The sequence below is a fragment of the Sinocyclocheilus grahami genome, unplaced genomic scaffold (genome assembly GCF_001515645.1).
Source record: "Sinocyclocheilus grahami isolate Dianchi unplaced genomic scaffold, SAMN03320097.WGS_v1.1 scaffold2513.1, whole genome shotgun sequence".
NCBI classification, from domain to species: domain Eukaryota; kingdom Metazoa; phylum Chordata; class Actinopteri; order Cypriniformes; family Cyprinidae; genus Sinocyclocheilus; species Sinocyclocheilus grahami.
Genome location: NW_015507692.1, coordinates 11,910 through 34,010, shown reverse-complemented (window position 1 = coordinate 34,010; position 22,101 = coordinate 11,910). Strand labels below are relative to the sequence as shown.

General features: G+C 36.8%; 1 protein-coding gene and 1 long non-coding RNA gene across 2 annotated transcripts in view; both read right to left on the bottom strand.

The window, feature by feature from the left end:
• Nucleotides 1-22,101, bottom strand: part of LOC107575215 (NACHT, LRR and PYD domains-containing protein 3-like) — a 45,463-nt gene that overhangs the window by 12,992 nt on the left and 10,370 nt on the right. Inside the window, exons 8-9 of the mRNA XM_016261623.1 lie at nt 3,691-3,864; nt 939-1,112 (exon numbers count right to left, since the gene is read on the bottom strand). Coding sequence (XP_016117109.1) covers nt 939-1,112; nt 3,691-3,864 — 348 coding nt within the window. The remainder of the gene's footprint in view (nt 1-938; nt 1,113-3,690; nt 3,865-22,101) is intronic.
• LOC107575217 (uncharacterized) overlaps nt 6,401-22,101 on the bottom strand; it is an 18,985-nt gene continuing 3,284 nt past the window's right edge. Inside the window, exons 2-3 of the long non-coding RNA XR_001607824.1 lie at nt 12,538-12,541; nt 6,401-6,410 (exon numbers count right to left, since the gene is read on the bottom strand). This is a non-coding gene — a long non-coding RNA (uncharacterized lncRNA). The remainder of the gene's footprint in view (nt 6,411-12,537; nt 12,542-22,101) is intronic.

Genomic DNA, 22,101 nt, shown 5'->3' with positions numbered 1-22,101 from the left:
TAAATGGGCAACTCTGGTAACGCTGCCCTCTCATTCATTGATCTACTAACAGCTATGCTCATGTGTTCCGATAATAGCCTAATAGCTTTCTAGGACTAAACATTATTGGATAAATGGATAAAAAAAAAATTATATATATACTGTAAATATCTTAACCCTACTGTTAGACCTACCTGAAAAACTAAAAAGCAATTTATTTAATTCGAAGGCCTGTCGTTATTTTTTATTTGTGCTATCATTATTAATTTCTTTATTTGTTCTTATTTTATTACTGACTGCTTGCTTGTCATTTTTTATTCAATTCAAAGTTTGAAATCAAGCTATCTCGTGCTACTGCACCAAAATTACCCCACTGTAAAAAAAAAAAAACACTGAGTGAGCAAAAATGTGTGAGATAGCTAGTTATAATGGTAATTAAATAATGTTTACATATGTATAAAAGTCTACATTAAAATCTGTCATATAAATTGGTATCTTCATTAGAAATTAGCCTACTGATTGCCACCATTGATGGATACATTTTTTTAATATTAAAAATATCTGTATGACATTATATTCTGCAGTTCTTCTCTGCTGTACCGAATATCTATACTTTTCAAATGATCATATCGAAGTTAGAAATTCAAATATTGTGACAAAATAAATTTTGTAGGGTGCCACAAGATTGTTAATTTCCAAAGGGTGCCGTGACTAAAAAAGGTTGGGAAACACTGATATAAAGCAGCTGTTTTTAGAGCATCCACTCAAACTATAATATCTTATAGTATTTTAAAATTGTGTCAAAAACTTTGGAAAGAATGTAATGAAGATTAAAACCGCATCCTTTTCAATTAACTGACAGGACACTTTCTTTATGACACAGTTTTGGTTTTCATTTTGTTCATAATCAACAAAGGAGCACAATTTAGGAAGATTCTGACAGATTTATATAATCTTACCAGAGTTTCTTCAGTTTACAGCGAGGATCCTTCAGTAGATCAGAGAGCCGCTTCACTCCTGACGCTCCTAGTTTATTTCCAGACAGACTCAGATCTCTCAGGTGTGAGGGGTTTGATCTCAGAGCTGAAGCCAGAGCAGCACAACCTTCATCTGTGACTCCACAATCCCTCAACCTGTAGAGAACAATGACACTCTTCAGTCTCTCAGTTCAGGATCTACAGAAACTTCATGATTAACAGATCCAGTCTAAGGTTCAGACCCGCTTCTGATTGACAGTTCATTTCATTCAGTTTTTTTTCTTTACATGAAAACCCTAAAATCTTCAACACATCTGTATGATGTGAAAACATACTGAAACAAGGAAACATATTTCCTACATAGCTGAGTGTGAGCCTTTATCATTTCTGTTCATTTTTCAAGTGTAGGGGCGCAGACGAGCAAATCACTTTTCTTGTGAATATTAATGAGCCTTCTCCTGTCCTCATATGCTGTTTGAAAATTAAATTTTTTTCCCCAGAGGCGGACAGTAGTGAAGTGTTTTTACTTTACTCATGTAAAAAGTATCTGTAGTTTATCTTTGGGAGTGTTTTTCTTTGGAAAACTTTACTTCACTTCATTCCGAAGCATAACGTCCTACTTTTTACTGCACTTCATTTCATAAATAAAAGTTGTTTGTTTTACCTTTAATACTTAAGAACATTAAAAATGAAGTACTTTCTTGTACTCAAATAAATCTTTGAATGACTTTTACTTGAGTACAAGAAAGTAATAGATGTAATTAAGTATTAAATTATATTTAATATGAAATGTAGTGCAGTAAAAAGTACAATATTATTATATTAAGTAGTTTTCTAAAGAAAAACACTGATAAAGTACTGACACCTGAAAAGTACTTTTACAGCAGAGTAAAAATACTTCACACTGTTCGTCTTTGATTTTTTCAAATGTATTTTTATGTATATTTCATAATGAGGAAAAAAGATTAAGGGTGTAACTATTAAAGGTTCAATTCACAATTTTGAAATCACAATCTGACTCTCATAATACTACAAATTAATCTTGTCACGGTACCAACATTTTAGTTGTCCACCAATAACATATGTGAAAATAAAAAGTATTAAGTACATTAAATCAGTATAATTAAGCTAATAATAATTAATTATTACTTTAAAACAGCATGTAGCCTTCAAAAATATGTTTCACTTAAGTAGCATTGTTTTAAAAAGGTCAAATTAAACCTCATATAGAACAAATGATAAGTATATTAATCAGCATTTACACTCCGAGATCTATTGACATCAGATTTTTTTATTATTATTATTATTATTATTATTTGTCCCATCCATTGCTATGTTATCACTGTGGCAATCCTCACAATTTCTGATTCAGATTTAAAATTTAAATATGATTTAAATATGGTTGTCACTCCAGAAAATTAGCAATGTTTAATAAGTAGCAATAAAAACAATAACAACTTTTACGTAATACCTAATACTAATGTATCTAATGTACTAATACCTAAATTAAATATGACTTTATTATGAACTAATGATGTGTTCAGGTATGTACTAATCAAAACTAATCCATCAAAACATTAACATATCTCATCCATTCACTTCCTTCCCCGCTCACTCGTAAGTAGACTCATTTATTCAATCATATTCGAGCATCACACTCGCGCTCCTGCTAAAGTGATGTAGAGTGATGAAATAAGAGAACTGGGTCTATATGAAATCAGAACACAAGGCTCACAGAAGATCTGTGTCTGTAAATGTGGGAACTAAATGGTCATACAGTGAGAATAATAAAGGAACAGCGTTCTTCAGGACGTTCCTGGTAAATCTCGTTTGTCCACATGGATGTCCAGTGGAAGGTCTATCTATTGTTTGTAACTCATTTATCTTCAGCATTAATATTCATATGCCTTGGTTAGCTATGCTTTCTCCTGCACAGCACTGTTGTGACTTGCTGACTGCGTGTGCATTTATAGTCTTACTATTGTACTATTCTCTGAAATGATGTTTAGTAGTAGTTTGGTGAATCATATAGTCAACATTAAATTACACATTTTCTATTCAGGATATTTAATTAAACGAGGATGCTTAATGTTTAATTAAAAGACGACTCACTTACAACTCAAGACAAGGACTACAGTAAGAAGTATGCAGCTCTTATTACATTACTTCTCACCATTTCAAAATTTAAGAAATATACAGTCTTTAATTTTTTTTAGTTTGCCTGTTCACCCAACAAACAACAGATTATGACCATTCAACAATATTTCATCAACATCTTAAAATTTAAGGAATATAACCTTAAGTAACATAATAGTTGTATATTAAATACAAAAATATAATATTTAGAATAATTCTGTTTAATTCACTGACCATCTGTACACATTTATTATAGAAATACTACATAAAGGATCTGAAATTCATGGAATTGTATTTTCTCTTGCAATGTTCACAGATTAATTAATATTACTATACAAATACTTGTTTTTTTATTTAAAAAGGTTTTGTTTTACTCGGTAATAGACAAATACTTATGCATTAATTTTTTTATATTTATTTTTACCAGCTTATATGTACTTGTATACTATGTATGCAGTATATTAAAAATATTTTCATTCATAATTTACAAAACAAAACAAAAAAAAACTCTTTATGACACAGTTTTGGTTTAAATTTTGTTCATAATCAACAAAGGAGCAAAATGTAGGAGGATGCTGACAGATTTATATAATCTTACCAGAGTTTCTCCAGTTTACAGCGAGGATCCTTCAGTCCATCAGAGAGCCGCTTCACTCCTGACGCTCCTAGTTTATTTCCAGTCAGATCTAGTTCTCTCAGGTGTGAGGGGTTTGATCTCAGAGCTGAAGCCAGAGCAGCACAACCTTCATCTGTGACTCCACAATCCCTCAACCTGTAGATAACAATGACACTCTTCAGTCTCTCAGTTCAGGATCTACAGCTCAGATCAGCAGCAACTTCACAATCAGAAAGAGAGACTGATTAACAGATCCAGTCTCGGGTTCACAACATCATCAATGGGGTGCTGCTTGAGGAGATTCATTTCAATATTAATGTCAGAATGGTAACATCTGTATAAGATATAAAAACACTGAAAAATGCCTTAAGATATGAATCAGTAACTATTAGGGCTGTGTATCACCAGCAAAGTCACGATACGATATGTATCATGATACAGAGGCAACGATACGATACATATCACGATACATGACTGCACTGAATTTCACCTCAGCAGAGTTTAGAAAAACAGCTGTTTATTAAACACTGCATACTATAGTGCCATTTCTAACTATTGGCAGAGCAGGCAGTTGACCTCTGCATTATGAAGGGCCTCCAGAAATGTACCACAGTACAATATAGGTAATGGCATGTGTTTCATGTTTACACTGTGCACCCCGCACCAGGTACAATATTCTGATTTTTTGCATCTTGTTTTTAAGCCCATAAATAATAATGTACTTGTTCTAATAAATTTATATTGTAATGTACTCATTCTAATATATAAAAAAAAATCATTTATATTGCTGGTAGGTTATCATTGCACAAATTAACACTCTCTCTACAATAAAAATAAAAAAACTAACGCGCTGTCTTCACTGTATCTAACGCACACACGCTCAAGACTGATTTATACTCGACGCGTCCACAAGTTCGCTTTGAGTGCGCGCGACGTCGTTTCGCGTGGTGTTGTGCACGACATTTTTTGTACCTTTCCACGCACCTCCGCTTCCGAAGATGCACGAGTTCATCTCAAAGCGACTCTAGCCGAACATGCACGTCTGTGCCAGCATTTGTGTGAAACAGAAGCAGTTTGATGTTAAGTTCAGTCACACTCACAGATCACGCTGCGGCCGAACTCAGACATTCAGGAACAAACTTTTTAGCGCTGCCCCGCAATTTTATCAACTTAAATAGCTTAATCGCTCAAGAGCTACATTATCTTTCTCAACAAGGAGCTGGTAGCATAATTGTTTCTAAAGGAATTAAAGCCACTTTACTGTTAATAGAGAAACGCGGCAAAACGGTGGTAATTCATACATACACAGCCTCTCTCTCTCTCTCTCTCTCTCTGTGCGTCGTAAATGAACACTTGATGAATTACACTTTTCTGAGAATAGACTATTGAAGTGGAGATCGCTAAACTGCAAGCTAACCAGTGTTTTCAGAAAGCAAGCGCGTTTATCCACAGTGGAGAGAGAGAGCGTGTACACATGGTTGCCAGGTTGACAAAGATAAGTAGCACACTTAGCAGATATTTCTGTATTGCGCAAGTGTGAAGCTCTGTTTCGGGGATTACGTCTCTTTATATCAGGCAACCCCGTTGTGTTCCTCTGCGGCCAGATTAAACCTGGTTGTAGCCTATATATGCTCTATTCATTCTTTTTTAGCAACACCGCACTTTTCTACTCAATTTAAAACGTTGTAAAATTGTAAACAAATTAAGCGCGGTCCACTGCTGCACACGTGCCACAATATCGATACAGGGCCAGCTGTATCAAATTTCTGTGACGATACATCGTCGTATCAATATTTTGAACACAGCACTAGTAACTATTATGGATAATGATTATTATTTGTATTACTTTTATTACTGCTGTCCCTGGCTACAGATTTCTTGTACAGCTGTGCTAGTTTTCGCTCACATACTTTATGAACTTAAGATAATTACCATTTAAATCAATGTTTCATATCCTTTATTATTTATTTAGCAGTCAGACTCAACTTTGCATCAGTGCTTTGATCTGTTTAAAGGGATAATTCACCCAAAAATGACAATTCTGTCAGCAATTACTCACCCTCAGTTGAACACAAAAGAAGATATTTTGAAGAATGTTGGTAACCAAACAATTGCTGGTATTGGTACAAAATATCTTCTTTTGTGTTCAACAGAAAAAAGAAACTCATATAAGTTTGATAAAACATTGAGTAAATGACAGAATTGTCATTTTTGTGTAAACTATCCCTTTAAGTGTCACTTGCTTTGAAATCATCCTCTTTTGTTCACCCAGAATTCTTCAAACTTGGTCAGAATGACGTCAAGACATGGATAATTTTGTCAAACCTGTCATGTCAAACATATCACACATTAATACAATTTTCATGTGTTTTTGAGGCTCTTAGCATGCTTAATTTCATGAATCTCTAGTTGTCAGCCTTTAAACATTGGCAAAGACTAAGATATTGCTCAACCCTCTACATTGCGAGTAAATCACTCGCATATGTGACTAAATCGTCACTCTGGTCAACTAAATGATGTCTAATATTAGCCAATGGCTAATATATTCTCAGATTTTACTCGCCAGTGTGTGAGTTGGTGGCTAAGTATAAGTTTAGCTCAGATATATTTTCACTCGCCGAACACTCTGACTGAGCGCATCAGAGTTTCACTCTCCGTCAAGCGATCTGTAGGATCTCTGTCTTTGAACGGACCCACTTACACTATTGAGTCACACATGAAACAATCACATTCCATTGAGACAAACTGAGGAGCACCCTATGCAGCCATCTGCGGTCGTAAAACTCATGCAGGTTCAGTGAAGTGTCTCAGGAGTTCCTGTCCCATCTAGCTTATCGTCTCAAGAGACTCAAATAAAAGCAGTGCTTAAACTCTAACTCACCAGGGGAGGAGAAACTCCCCCTGTCTGAAAACCCCTCGAGGATCAGAGGTGCAGTGTAACGTGACTGGCTTCAGCATAAATAACTATCTAAGAGACAACAGAACAAAGAACCTGGTATCTGGAAAAGTTCCAGCACAAGACACTCCTGGACCCCATGACCGTTTGACATGTAAATTGCTAAATCCGATAAACAGAAAGCGACAGATTAAGAGCTCCATGTCCAGCGAGAAGGATGGCAGATCTACACCCGTGACATGGGCATGACCTCAGGACACCTCCCCTTTCCCCCCTGCATTCCAAAAGGGAGTAATTCCCTCCTTTGGTCAAACAAAGGGACATATAACTTACACAGACAATTCAAAAGACAATAATTTAAAAGGATAAAAGGGCAACTACATTCACAAATCATATGTTTATGTCTTATATATATGCTTGACGTGTTCCATGTAATCGGTGCAACTTTAATCAGTGTTTTATTACCCTTTTTAGGAAATAAGGTTATTAGTGTGTGTGTAATATGTGAAGTTTAATCTTGAACGAATGGTCAAGATAAATGCAGAATGTTTAAATTAAGAAAACTTTAATAGTATGTACAATACTTGCATTTAAGAAACTTTATAGAAGTATTAACACAACTTTTATAGATTGTGTCCTCATGTGATAAAGTGAAGCTTCATGTTAAGGTATGCACGCCCTGCCTTGCATCAAGTCGATTGGAAGAGCGCGCCGTGGAACGGACTTGTGCCGCAGGTCAAAACCCCACTGCAACACAGATTCAAGTGCTTTCTCGCTGCTTACTCTCTCGAGTGAAGGCTCTTTGTCACTTGCTCTCCCGAGCAAGGCCTTGTCGCCATGTGGAGAGAACTCTAACTTGTGCTCACAAGCTGAACCATCAAGCAATTGACCATCCTGAACTCAACTACTCCGTTGAAGCTTCGTAACTCTGCAGAACGCAAAGTCTTGCTAAAGCAGACTCTCTCAGAAGTATGGAAGCATATAGGTTGCAAAATTCAATTTAAAATGCAATATGCAAAATGGCAATGCAATATTCAAAATGGCATTGTATTTCTGTATTTAAATTTACATTTTCCATTACCCATACGTGCAAAGTTTGGTGCAAAAGTAAAAGTAAAATTAAATTATATAATTTACATTTGCCATTTCCAACAGTAGTCTTAATATATGTAAATTGCATGCACATTTGAACGCTTTATAAGTTGCGAAATAAAAAAGAAAATGTATAACACAAATTGATTTGATAGGTGTAACATGTTCAAGCTGAAATGGTAGCAAAATGATAAATTCAATGCTATTTGTCCTAAATGCATTTAGACTAACAGTTAGAACACTTAGGATTGCATTTTCATCATGACGCCGTGGGATATTTGTAGCAAAATTAAATTTGAAAATGCATTCCTAGCTGACCACGCGGTGGGCGTGGTCAGCTAGGAATGCATTTTTCAAATTAACTCCGTCAATCCGTCAATCATTGCTTCAAGGCAGGGATTGGCGGAAGCGTGTTACGTTTGGATCGTTTGAAACATGGCGGCTGGAGATCTGATAAGATCGTTGAATTCACTGGCAGATGAAGTGGAGCGTGAACAGAGAAATATATGAAGCGTATTCCATGCTGAAATCAAACGTTCGTTCGAACGACCGATCGAACGTCTATCCGAACGTCTTAAGCCTGTGATATACTTTCAGCGCGAACAATCCGGACTATTTGCAATTATACTACCGAAACTGTCCGCTCCGCGGACGTGTTTCATACATGCGTAGTAGATCGGCTTGAACAATAAACAAACATGTGAACAAAGAATTGCCCAGAGTTATTGCACATCTGGCTGTCTTTATATTGTTTTATCGACGGATTGTACAGGTTCGAGTAGCAACGGGCCTCTTCACACAGCCTGCACATGCGCAGTAGCCTACTGACCACGTGTACTTGTTTTTATAACATAATCAAACATAATTCAAATAATTTATTTACATTTCCAACAAAGGCAGGGTTTCTGCAGGGCATTGAAAATCATTAAAATTCATTAAATGACCTTTAATAACAGTCATTCAGGACTTCCGTTCAAAAACTCGGGAAGTCTTAATTAATTTCAAACAATTTTTTGTATAATTAATTTAAATTAATGTTTCTAATAGACACACTTATAGCAGAACCTCAAGTAAACTACATGTTATTTTGTTTAGTCATATACAAGTGGGAGCTTTTTCAATTTATTACTCAGAACGACTTAAACACCTTTAAATACTTATTCAGGGAAGTACAGCACGATGCACGAAATGGTTGAGTATTATTTTAGGTATAAAATATCATTATTGTAATGCTTGTAATGTCCATTTATAGTCTCTACACAGCAGCTTGGCTCCTTAAATGTTTAAACACCAGCTAATTTCAACACGCTGACGTCACGTGGGTCACCCGCAGTGTAAGACGCTCAAAGCTCAAGACGTTCGGTTAGACGTTCGATCGGTCGAACGTTTGAGTTTAGCATGGAATACACTTCATATATTTCTCTGTTCACGCTCCACTTCATCTGCCAGTGAATTCAACGATCTTATCAGATCTCCAGCCGCCATGTTTCAAACGATTCAAACCAAACGTACCACGCTTCCGCCAATCCCTGCCTTGAAGCAATGATTGACGGAGGGTGGGCGTGGTCAGCTCGGAATGCATTTTCAAATTGAATTTTGCAACAAATATCCCACGGCGTCATGATGAAAATGCAATCCTAAGTGTTCTAACTGTTAGTCTAAATGCATTTAGGACAAATAGCATTGAAATGATCATTTTGCTACCATTTTAGCTTGAACATGTTACACATATCAAATCAATTTGTGTTATACATTTTCATTTTCATTTCGCAACTTATAAAAGCGTTCAAATGTGCATGCAATTTACATATTAAGACTACTGTTGGAAATGGCAAATGTAAATTATATAATTTAATTTTCATTTTACTTTTGCACCAAACTTTGCACGTATGGGTAATGGAAAATGTAAATTTAAATACAGAAATACAATGCCATTTTGAATATTGCGTTGCCATTTTGCATATTGCATTTTAAATTGAATTTCACTACCTATATGCTTCCATACAGAAGAACTTCGAGGCTCCTCCGCAACCCGGCAACCAACCAATCACCGCCGAGGACATTCCCAGAAACGACGTCAGCCAAACGTCATCTCAGAAACCAATCCGAAGCTCCGGAATTCCCTCCAGCTACGAGGAAAACCCCGTTGCAGCTGCCATCACAAACGCAAGTACAAACAAGGTATTCTATCCGCTGAAATAGGTGCTGAACCATTTAAGCAGTAAACGTAAGACAAACCTCTACTTTGTGATTCTCTCAGGTTGAATTTAAAACCACTCGTGGAAAACGAGTTAGAACTTTGGGAACTTCATACAAACTCCGTAACTTTCATTCTTCAGAACTGTATGTGTGTGTGTGTGTGTGTGTGTGTGTGTGTATGTCTTAGCTTAGGTCAATGTAATCTAGAATAGCCAATAAATTCTTGTTTCATTTATAAAGTATCATTGTCTTGCGTTGTAATTTTAAAGTTAAAACTCTGATCCTTGTTACCTTGGTCAAAATTAATAAGATTACCATTTTGTTTATGTGTCCTTGGCCACGAAGTAATACGAACAGAATCGGTAATATACACGGACGCTAACGTCTCGATGGATGACCGTTGATAAAGTGTAAACTATCAAATTTGAAATCAGTTCTAATCAGGTTAACTCTGAATTTTCAGATTCGAGTCCTCTCAAAATCTGAATTGATTAATAATAATTAATTCCCTAGGAAAAGTAATCTGACGTTACAGATCTGTGCTGTTTTTCAGTTCATCTGAATGGATGATAGGGATGGGCGGATCGATCCTAAAGTATCGATACTTTCAATACTGATGTTGTATCGAATGGATCGATCCTCACATAAAAATATTGATTCTAAAGTGAATTTTTAACCACTAATTTTATTTATCAAGAAATTCGGTCCATAAAATATGCTTCTAAGTGGAAAAATAGACTATACTAACGAACAATTGTGTTGGATTGAGCAGGAGAAATGGCTCTTCGGAACACACGCAAATGCTGAAAGACAGAACCAATCAATCACCGGGTTTCCATCCAAAGTTGCGAATTTAACTTTTTAAACATTTGCGAACAAGCACCGGTTCCATCCAATGAGTCAAAGAGAACAAAATCATCACTTCCTTATAAACTGGCACTATACATCACTAAGAAAAGTAGGAGAAGCTACTGAATATAATAATTTTCCTATATAATAAATTACTTGCACCTCAGAACGAGCAGACAAAACACAATGAATGTGGTTATTGCTTTCGGAGGAGGTGGATGCTGCTGTTTGAGAACGCAGTCGTTTAACAGTTCTGGGAGGCAATTATACAGAAATACTTTGATGACAGAGTTTGCTCGGGCATTTCCGAATGACCATAACAACATTTCAGATGCTGTGAATGAGATCGGTCCGCTGGTTAGTCAGAATTTGCCGTCCCATAGCGCAAAGTCACATGACTTTTTTGATGCGCTTGCAGGATTTTATCCGCAAAATGCATTTCCATCTCCCATTATTCGCATTAACCCTTTTTCGCACAAGTCAAAAACCACCTCACCGCGAGCGTAATTTTTTTTTTGCGAATTAAGGCATTTTTATTCGAAATTCATTTTTACTCGATTCTGATGCAATACTTCAAAATGCGCATAAAATCAGGGTGATGGAAACCCAGCTACAGACAGCGTTCGCTGCTGACGCATGGCTCATGGTGTTTGTTCAAATAGGGCTGCGTTTCCCAAAAGCATCAGAAGCATAAGTAGATCTTAAGAAACCATTGCCATATTATTACATTACATTACACATCATTGTTACTATAAAATTAATTCTGAAAAATGCATCACGGTTTCCACACAAATATGAAGCAGCAATAGCCTAATAATCAGAAATGTTTCTTGAGCAGCAAATGATAGGCTATTGGAATGATTTCTGAAGGATCATGAGACACTGAAGACTGGAGTAATGATACTGAAAATTCAGCTTTGATCACAGGTGCATTTTAAATTACATTTTAAAATATATTAAAATAGAAAATAGTTATTTTAATGGTTAGGCTATATTTCACAATATTGCTGTTTTACTATATTTTTGTTCAAATAAGTGCAGCCTTGGTGAGCATGAGTCTTATTTAAAAAATATTACATAATCTTACTAACCCCAAACTTTTGTGTACATGAAATATTTTTTAAATTGGCTAGTTTGTGCAAGTAAATTTATTTAAACTGGTTGTTAAAAGTTCAAATGGATTGTGTTATGTTCTGTAATTGCTGTTAATAAATCTGTCAGAAAAAAAATATGCTAGAGTTTCACCTTTAGGAGTACAACAGCCTGGCAGCCTTTTACAAAAATTAACCATGGTTTTATTACAGTAACCACAGTTTACCACAGTATTTGTAGTAAAAACAAATTTACCATGGTAATAATAATAATAATAATAATACATTTTAGAACTTATGTAACACCATGTTTATTTTTTTAAATATAAAAAATAATATATATATTTATCAGTCTGGCGAGTAAACTAAAAAATGTATTAGCCAATGGCGATTCAATTGCCAAGGTGTTCGTAGAGGGTTGTTGCTGTTGAGCAAGGGCTCTTTATCGCCCTCCAATCAACAGGAAATCAGCTATTTTGGTTTGAATTGGATTTTCTTTTTTTTGTTATTGTAGGCACTTATTTTAAAATACTCCTTTGTGATTCATGTGATTCACACACTGAGGATGTGGAACTACAATTGTATTTTGAGACGTTCTGGGTTAAGGGGTGAAACATCAATGAGCGGTGGTCCCCAGCTGAAGACCCTGCAGAAAACCATGTGGTATGCGGTCAGGTTTAGGCCTGCCTCAGGGAAGAGGACGCCCCTGCCATGCATAGTCCACCATAGGCACCATAGGCAACCTTAGGTGCAACAGGCCTAAGGTCCAGCAGAAAGACCACCTCGCTGTAATGAATAATGTACTTGAACGATGTGGCCATGGTGAGGGAATGCCATGATGAAAAAGGGAAACAGGAATTTGATTTTCATTTGATTTGTTAAAGTCTGATTTAGATCAAATTGAGATTGAATGTTGGATGTGGTAATTGTGGTCCACGATACAGTGCATCCAGCTGGCATGAGGAAGTGTACACATTAAAACGAATAATAGTGGGAATAATTTACAAGTCTGACTCTCTATCCATTAGGCCACGACTGCCCCGAGTGACTAAAACCCCCTCAGCTGTTATAAATTCACTGTAAACCACGGCTTCACGGGGCTTATTGCTTTTATAAAACGGTTATTCCATATACGTAGTAAGGTTTCACAAAATAAACCAGAGCAAATAAAGTGTAATGATATTAATAAAAAATAGTTCCTCAGAATCAGCTGTGGTTGCAATAAAGTGGTTGCCGAGCAACACACAAAGTAAACAAAGGTGTAGGTTTGTAGAGTGATTTACAACAGCTTTGAACGCGGCTCAACCAATCAGAATAAAGGACCGGAACTATCGGTTTTATAATTATACATTTGTGCAATCCCTCTGTGTTCTGTTTTTAGACATTATTATTTTTAGTGTTGCCCTTTGATACAGTTAAACATTTTCAAACACAACACTCTAAAAAATGCTGGGTTATTTTTTTAAACCCAAATGCTAGGTTCAGCCTGTTGGGTCGTTTTATTGGGTTATTTTTAACATTTTTACCCATGTGCGGGGTTGTTTTTCTGTAACTAAGTTGCTGGGTCATTTTTAACGCTGGGTTATTTTTTCATCAATAAATAAAGGCTTGGTGAGCAGAAGAGACTTCTTTAAAAACATTAAAAATCTTAGTTCAAAAACATTTATATATATAAATCAAAGCCACCTGGGTCCTATGTTCCCAGGATTCATGCTCTCAAGTGTAATGGTCTGTTAACACATTTATTAATTCACTTGATGTTGAGAAGGTACATTATGGAAGAAATTAAATAATTTGGAAAGTTGATGTAGATATTCAGTGCAGTTGGCTTAGTTATCCTTATGATCATATGATAATTGAAACTTTGAGTGATTAGAACATACTGTATAGCCTGAGGAACATAGTTATGTGTTTCTCATGTGCAATATAAATCTGGGGGAAACTAAAGCAACTATGTTGGCTATGTGTCTAGTCAGAATGACTCGTGAGCAGCAATCTTTTTATTTTGGGTATGTCATTTATTTATGGGCCTTATGTCCAATTAAGGATGGAGCAGATTGAGTAAGTAATTTATGTACCTCTCTGCCAAAATAGAGTCTGCAAGAGAAGGCGTTTAGTCATATTGCGTATATGGTGCACAAAGCTGTGCTCCTTGAGTTCTGTACTCTCAGCGGGTTATGATTGGTTGAATGATAAGCTCACATCTGATTTGCTAAAGAGTATGAGGGACCAGGAAAGATTTGAAATACACACACACACACACATCCAATTCACACGTGTGCATCATATATTTTGCATAAATCGAGAACACATAATAAACTGTCAAAAACTTTTGAAGAAAGATTAAACTAAATCATCAACACACACTTTTGTGTTTTTATTTAGTTTTTTTCATTAGTGACCACATAAAGAAAATGGGAGAGGATGTTTATATAATCTTACCCGAGTTTCTCCAGTTTACAGCGAGGATCCTTCAGTCCATCAGAGAGCAGCTTCACTCCTGACGCTCCTAGTTTATTTCCAGACAGATCTAGTTCTCTCAGGTGTGAGGGGTTTGATCTCAGAGCTGAAGCCAGAGCAGCACAACCTTCATCTGTGACTCCACAATCCCTCAACCTGTAGAGAACAATGACACTCTTCAGTCTCTCAGTTCAGGATCTACAGAACAGATCAGCAGCAACTTCACAATCAGAGAGAGAGACTGATTAACAGATCCAGTCTAAGGTTCAAAACCTCTTCTGTGGGGTGCTTGAGGAGATTCATTTCAATATCAATGTCAGAATGTAATCTCTATGACTATGTTGGCTATGTGTCTAGTCAGAATGACTCGTGAGCAGCCATCTTTTTATTTTGGGTATGTCATTTATTTATGGGCCTTATGTCCAATTAAGGATGGAGCAGATTGAGTAAGTAATTTATGTACCTCTCTGCCAAAATAGAGTCTGCAAGAGAAGGTGTTTAGTCCTATTGCGTATATGGTGCACAAAGCTGTGCTCCTTGAGTTCTGTACTCTCAGCGGGTTATGATTGGTTGAATGATAAGCTCACATCTGATTTGCTAAAGAGTATGAGGGACCAGGAAAGATTTGAAATACACACACACACACACATCCAATTCACACGTGTGCATCATATATTTTGCATAAATCGAGAACACATAATAAACTGTCAAAAACTTTTGAAGAAAGATTAAACTAAATCATCAACACACACTTTTGTGTTTTTATTTAGTTTTTTTCATTAGTGACCACATAAAGAAAATGGGAGAGGATGTTTATATAATCTTACCCGAGTTTCTCCAGTTTACAGCGAGGATCCTTCAGTCCATCAGAGAGCAGCTTCACTCCTGACGCTCCTAGTTTATTTCCAGACAGATCTAGTTCTCTCAGGTGTGAGGGGTTTGATCTCAGAGCTGAAGCCAGAGCAGCACAACCTTCATCTGTGACTCCACAATCCCTCAACCTGTAGAGAACAATGACACTCTTCAGTCTCTCAGTTCAGGATCTACAGATCAGATCAGCAGCAACTTCACAATCAGAGAGAGAGACTGATTAACAGATCCAGTCTAAGGTTCAAAACCTCTTCTGTGGGGTGCTTGAGGAGATTCATTTCAATATCAACGTCAGAATGTAATCTCTATGTGAGTAGCACAAAGTTAACAACACATCTGTATAAGATATAAAAACACACTGAAAAATGCCATAAGATATGAATCAGTAACTATTATGGATAATGATTATTATTTGTATTACTTGTATTACCGTTGTCCCTGGCTACAGACTTCTTATACAGCTGTGCTAGTTTTATTTCATATGCTTTATGAGCTTACTTAAAGGAACACTCCACTTTTTTTGAAAATAGGCTAATTTTCCAACTCCCCTAGAGTTAAACAGTTGAGTTTTACCGTTTTCGGATCCATTCAGCCGATCTCCGGGTCTGGCGGTAGCACTTTTAGCTTTTACCTTTATCATTTCTCGCTCAAAAAATGACCAAAGAGTTTCTATATTTTTCCTATTTAAAACTTGAGTCTTCTGTAGTTACATCATGTACTAAGACCGACGGAAAATGAAAAGCTGCTATTTTCTAGGCCAATATGGCTAGGAACTATACTCATTCTGGTGTAATAATCAAGGAGCTTTGCTGCCGTACCATGGGTGCAGCAGGCGCAATGATATTACGCAGCGCCTGAAAGTAGGCTTACTGGACATTGCCTCGCTGGGACTACTTTTAGGTGCTGCGTAATATCATTGCGCCTGCTGCACCCATGGTACGGCAGCAAAATTCCTTGATTACGCCAGAATGAGAGTAGTTCCTAGCCATCATTTTACATAAATTTATATTTAATTTACAAAAAAAAAAGTCTAATGTTTTACTCCCTTGTGTAAAAAGGGTGTTTTCAGAAATGCAACAATGAGTTCATGGTCTTGTTTGCAATCACATATACAGTGCTTAACAAATTTATTAGGCCACCACCCAATAGGTTTGTGCCACAGCTGCCCTAAGTATTGGAGATTACCAAAATTACCATTGTTATGTTTCTGTAATGGTTAATTCACCAGTATGTGTAAGATCTTTAGTCACAGTAGTGTTTCTAATGCTAAAATATAATTATTGTTGGGATTGAATGATTCTAAGATAGATTGCACAAACGTTTAATCAAAACCAAGTCTTTTGGGAACAACTAAACTATTTGGAAGTCAGTAACAACAGAGACTGTGGAAAAGTGCATAACAATTATGCCAGCATGAATGCAAGCTTTTATCAAGGCCAAAGGAGCCATACAAAATAAAAATAAAAAAGCCTATTTATATTTTTTTGGTTTATTCGTTTTTTTTGTTATTATGTGTGAATAAAGACTATTTAGTTGTTTCAGTTTATTATTTGCCCAATGATAACAATTTTTAGTTTTAAACGGGCGGTCTAATAAATTTGTTAAGCACTGTATATAGCTACATATAGTTTTGTGAGAATTTGAACTGAAAATAAAACTTACAAACTCACTCATTTACACTTTGCCCCTTTCTTTCTTGCCAATGGCTGCAAAGTACAATGTGAAAGTGCAAGGCTGACGCTCCGAAGCAGATTCACACATCCATGAGCGAGGCACCACGTGACCACCGCAGGCTCTGTTTAGGCGTTGATAGTGTTGCCATAGAAAAGCATAATTCGATTCAGAGGATGTGATCAGCTCTGAGTAGAACGTCACATGCGGTCATCTCGAAATTACGGTAATTACGATATGGCGTGAATGCAGCATAATATATGGCCGTCAAAACGAAAGCGCACGGGTTCACACAGTAGGCTAGCCTATGTGTGAATCTGGCAATAAATCGCGCATCCACTGTTTCATGCATGAGAAAAATTTTTTATAAAAAAAAAAAACTTAAAACTTTCAGAGAACTTAGTACGTTCTGATGAAAGGGTAGCCTATGTATAGGCTACGGCTAGATAGACGTTTAACTAACATTTATTTGCGTGGTGCCCAGGGCTGGACTGGGACAAAAAATCGGCCCTGGCATTATTTGGTCAAGGCGGCCCACCCCCACTTCGAGATATATATAGTAAATGTTTTTGGAAAGTACGATTTCTTATGTTTTTTAAAGAATTCTCTTCTGCTCACCAAGCCTGCATTTATGTGATCCAAAATACAGCAAAAGCAGTAATATTGTGAAATATTTGTACTATTTAAAATAACTGTTTTCTATTTGAATATATTTAAAAATTTAATTTATTCTGCGATTTCAAAGCTGAATTTTTTGCATCATTACTCCAATCACATGATCCTTCAGAAATCATTCAAATATTCTGATTTGCTGCTCCAAAATATTTTTTTATTATTATGTTGAAAACAGCCAAGTAGAATTGTTTCAGGTTTCTTTAATGAATAGAAAGTTCAGAAAAACAGCATTTATCTGAAATATAATTTGTTTGTAACATTATAAATGTCTTTATCGTCACTTTTGATCAATTTAAAAGCATCCTTGCTAAATAAAAGTATTACTTCTATAATTTCCCAAGGAAAAAAAATATACTGACTCCAAGCTTTTGAATGGTATATGTAGCCTATAATGTTACAAAAGCTTTTTATTTCAGATAAATGCTGATCTTTGGATCGTTTTTATTGGATCTTTCTTACTGTTCAAAAAAGTTTTGACTGGTAGTGTATGTATCTATGTATGTATCACACCCAGGGGCTTCATGCACTCATGATTTTTGAGGGGGCACGAGTGAGGGGCTGGGGGCTCGTCATGCTTGTGTGGGATTACAAATGTAAGAATCTGTTAAAAAAATATGCTGATCCTATGTTCTGACATAGCATCACATGAAAAACTAAGGTGAAGTACATTGTATTTAGCATTTACGGTAAATTACATCAGACAAATGATTATCTTAAGCAAAGTTTGTAGCAAGAGGTTCCTGTCTGTTCCTGTTCTCTTATTGTTAGTCAAATGAACCAGATTACTGAGACCATCACCTTTTGTTTGCAATGGCTCTTGGTGGCTCTGCCCCAGTCTTTCAGTAGTTATGCTGATTGGATTAGGACTGTCAGACTGATTGGATTAGCACCTATGCATTTGAATGACACTGTTATACAATGTATCACTGCCTTAGTTAGACTTTTGATGACTGCAGTGCCACGCAGTGTGTTCTCAATAAAGAACTCTGCTGAAGATACCCAAGAGTATCCTGGTCTCTGCTTCAACGAGGAAAATTTTTCCTACACTTGTCATGTGACACAGCAGCCACAATAGCACTGTATAACTGATATAGGCTTATGTTTTATTTTTATTTTTTTTCCTTTTTATTCGAAATATTTCCAAACGTGTATCAGCAAATATCTCGATTCTCAAACATGTGTAAGTAAATGCGTTTTGTACCAGATTGTTATTTGTGGGTGACAAATAAAGTAGAGTAATAGTGTAATCTATTAACTACACATGAAAACCCGACTTTTTACTTAAATAGGCCTACCAGATATATCATGCCATAAAATACTTTTAACACGACTGACTTTGTATTTAATGTGAATTTAATAACAATATTGTAAGTTAAGCTACTATATTAGGCTATAACATTTTCATTTTACAGAGAGCAAAGAACATTTTCACTTCAGTCTAGCCAGAGTTCAGGCACTCTCAAAAACTCCCATTTAAATCACTAGGGCCTTTCGCACCGCGGGAATCTTTTCATAGTACCAGAACTAATTGTGGAACTACCCACCTTTTTGGCATGTTCGCACTGCTGGAACTGGGTGCTTTTTTAGTACCGGACTACCTTTTTCGAGAACCAAATTAGCTCCTACTCCGGAGCAGGGTCTAACCAGCACAACTGGTACTACCCGTGACGTAAGTAGACACTGATTGGCCAAACACGTACGAAAACGCCCTCACCCCCATGATTTAAAACGACGTGTAAACATACTGTAAACATTGTGTCAACTTATTTCACAAGTATGGAGAACACCGATAGATGGACAGACGCTGAAGTGCAGGCACTTGTAGCAAAGGTATCACTGCCAGTTGTTGTTGGAGATTCTTAGTCCTCCTTCCCGTTCTTTCAATAGCTTAGCGTAGCCTATACGTCGACATTTCATGTCCATTATTGTGAAACCCGCGAGACACAACAAAAACACAGCTCCGATCACAGCGTCCTCCATCCTTGTTGTTAACATTGTTCTTTGTTTCCGTTGTTGAACGCCTCGCACAAATGACGTCACTGTGTGTCGACCGTCTTACGTACACTGTCGGTGCGAATGCAACCCTTTAAATGGTACTGGGAAATAGTTCGTGCAAAATCATCCCAGTACTTTAGTACTGTACATTTAGTTCTGGAACTAAAGCGGTGCGAAAGGTCCTACTGAAGCCGTTTACACTGTGAAATGAACATCTTACTTACATTAGTACGCACATCTGCACAGTCAGCGAGCAAGTGAACAAAACACCAACGTCTCTGATTACCCATTGCATTCATAAGCTTAACAGACTCGTGTGTGACTGGTTATAATTAGGGATGCCCCGATACCACTTTTTCCAGTACTCGCCCGATACCGATACTTTTATCTTTGATACTTGCCGATACAGAGTACCGATATTTTTATTTTTAAATATTGAGTACAGAAACCAAAAGGGTATGTATAATGTTAGTTGGTTAACTTCATTTATCAAATAGATACAGTCAAACCAAAATGTATTTAGACACCTTCAACATTTCTCACATCATCACAGTTTAGTCGCTATAGTTTAGAAAATGGTAATAAAATATGACAAGAACTCAGAGTTAAACTGTGTCAGAACAAATTCATCTTGATAATGTTAGATAATTTTGATAGAAAGGTATGTAATAGATTACAATCAACCCAAAATTATTCAGACAGCTGTTAGTATGACAGTATTTACACAACTATCAATACTTAGTCGGGCAACCCTTAGCCTCAATGACAGCCTGTAGTCTCCTGGGCATGCTGTCATCCAGCTTCATGCAAACCTGAACTTCAATTTTTTTCCCAGAATCGGTCTGAATCATTTTTGGACCCAAATGTGTATCAATTTGACTGGTAGTCCACTGTATGAAGAATTTTTGGTGTATGATTTGTCACAGTTTACTTTATTTTGCTGTCCTCACTTACATAAATGAACTATAGTGTCCTGCACCCACTAGTAAAAAAATATAAAATATTATATCTGGTCTCTGAATAATTTTTGGTTTGACTGTATATCCTTCGGTTATTTTCACACTTAATTATGCCCATTAAAATGTATTTTACAAGTTTTTGTTACTTTCACTGTTCATTTTTTGCTCTATGGTACAACATCTTTAATTTAATAGCATTAGAGCTGCTCCATTGCAGCGGCTCAGTACTGTAATCACGCGCTTTGCTGTAATAATGCAGGGAACCACTCGTTATAAATCTCCTAACTGTGATATTTTTAGAAATAGAAGTCACGTATTTTCATCTGAAACGTGCTGCGATTTATATTCCAAAGCCACTCATATAATGCAGAAACACTCAAGCAAGCAAAACGCACGACGCGTGCACGTATTTGTACTGATGCAGAATAAGAGGGACAAGTACACTACAGCCTAGCGCATTTCACACAGTACAAACGCTTCTGTCTCTGGCTCAGTGCCAGCCAAAGCGCCAACGCAGATTTGAATAGCATTTGCTGTGCCGCACTAAACGATCTAATCACACGGTGTTATTCAGCTTTTTTTTTGTCTTTTGGAAGCTTCATTTAAAATCCACTTGGCTCAGAAATCTGAGGGGGCACGAAAACGTGGGAAAAGCAGACGAGGAAGAAGTTAGAGTGAAGCGATCTTTATATAGGCGGAGCAAAATACTTAATCGCTCTGTCTATAGCGCATTGTGATTGGATGTTTACGCTGTCAATACAGGAGACAAACCAATGGGCCACTGGCTGCTCGCTGTCCGTGCGTGATGGTCCTCGGCAAAAAAAATTTAAAAAAAAAAAAAAAAAAACTTTTGTCGGCCCCTTAAGTGCGTCGGCCCACCGGGAAAATGCCCGGTATGCCCCATTACCAATCCAGCCCTGGTGGTGCCCCCCTGGACGTAGTGCCTCTGGGCACTTGCTCAATTGCCCATATGGTTAATCCGCCTATGCGTAGAGATTTTCAAGGGCCAATGTGAATAAATCTAGATTTAAATCAAAAGAGACAATATAGTTACGTCGTTCCGGATACGTTATTTTTATCCAAAACGATGTGAACATCACAGAGTGCCGAACACTCTCATGCGCTGTATGTTTCATTCATACTCGATGCCAGAAAGCGCTGTCGTACAGAAAGTCCAAAATGGACTTATATGATAGAAGTAACTTTTGACGCCAGGAATTCCTTATGGACAAAGGCATCCCGCTGTTGCTGTAGCTAAGCTGAATAACAAGCATAAACCTGCTTACTGACCTGACTGAGGATGATGGCAAATGATTTGCAGATCCTCAGAACCACCGACAAACATCTAATCTTGTAAAATGTGTGGTAAGTACTGCTGCTCCATGTACAAGTGTGATCTCGAATCTCGAAAGTGAAAGTTAAACTAAAATGGATCGTGCATTCAAAAGCAGTTTAGTGGCTCCCTGATGCCCGCAATTTATACACTATATAATTACCCAATTATATAACTGCGAGAGACATTATTAAAATATGTATTTTCCTCCCATCTAGTATTTATTCCCTTGAGGGGATCCATAGGACACTTCTTTCCGAACAAGGTATTGGGATGCGCGGATTGGGGGGGTTAGGGGGGGGG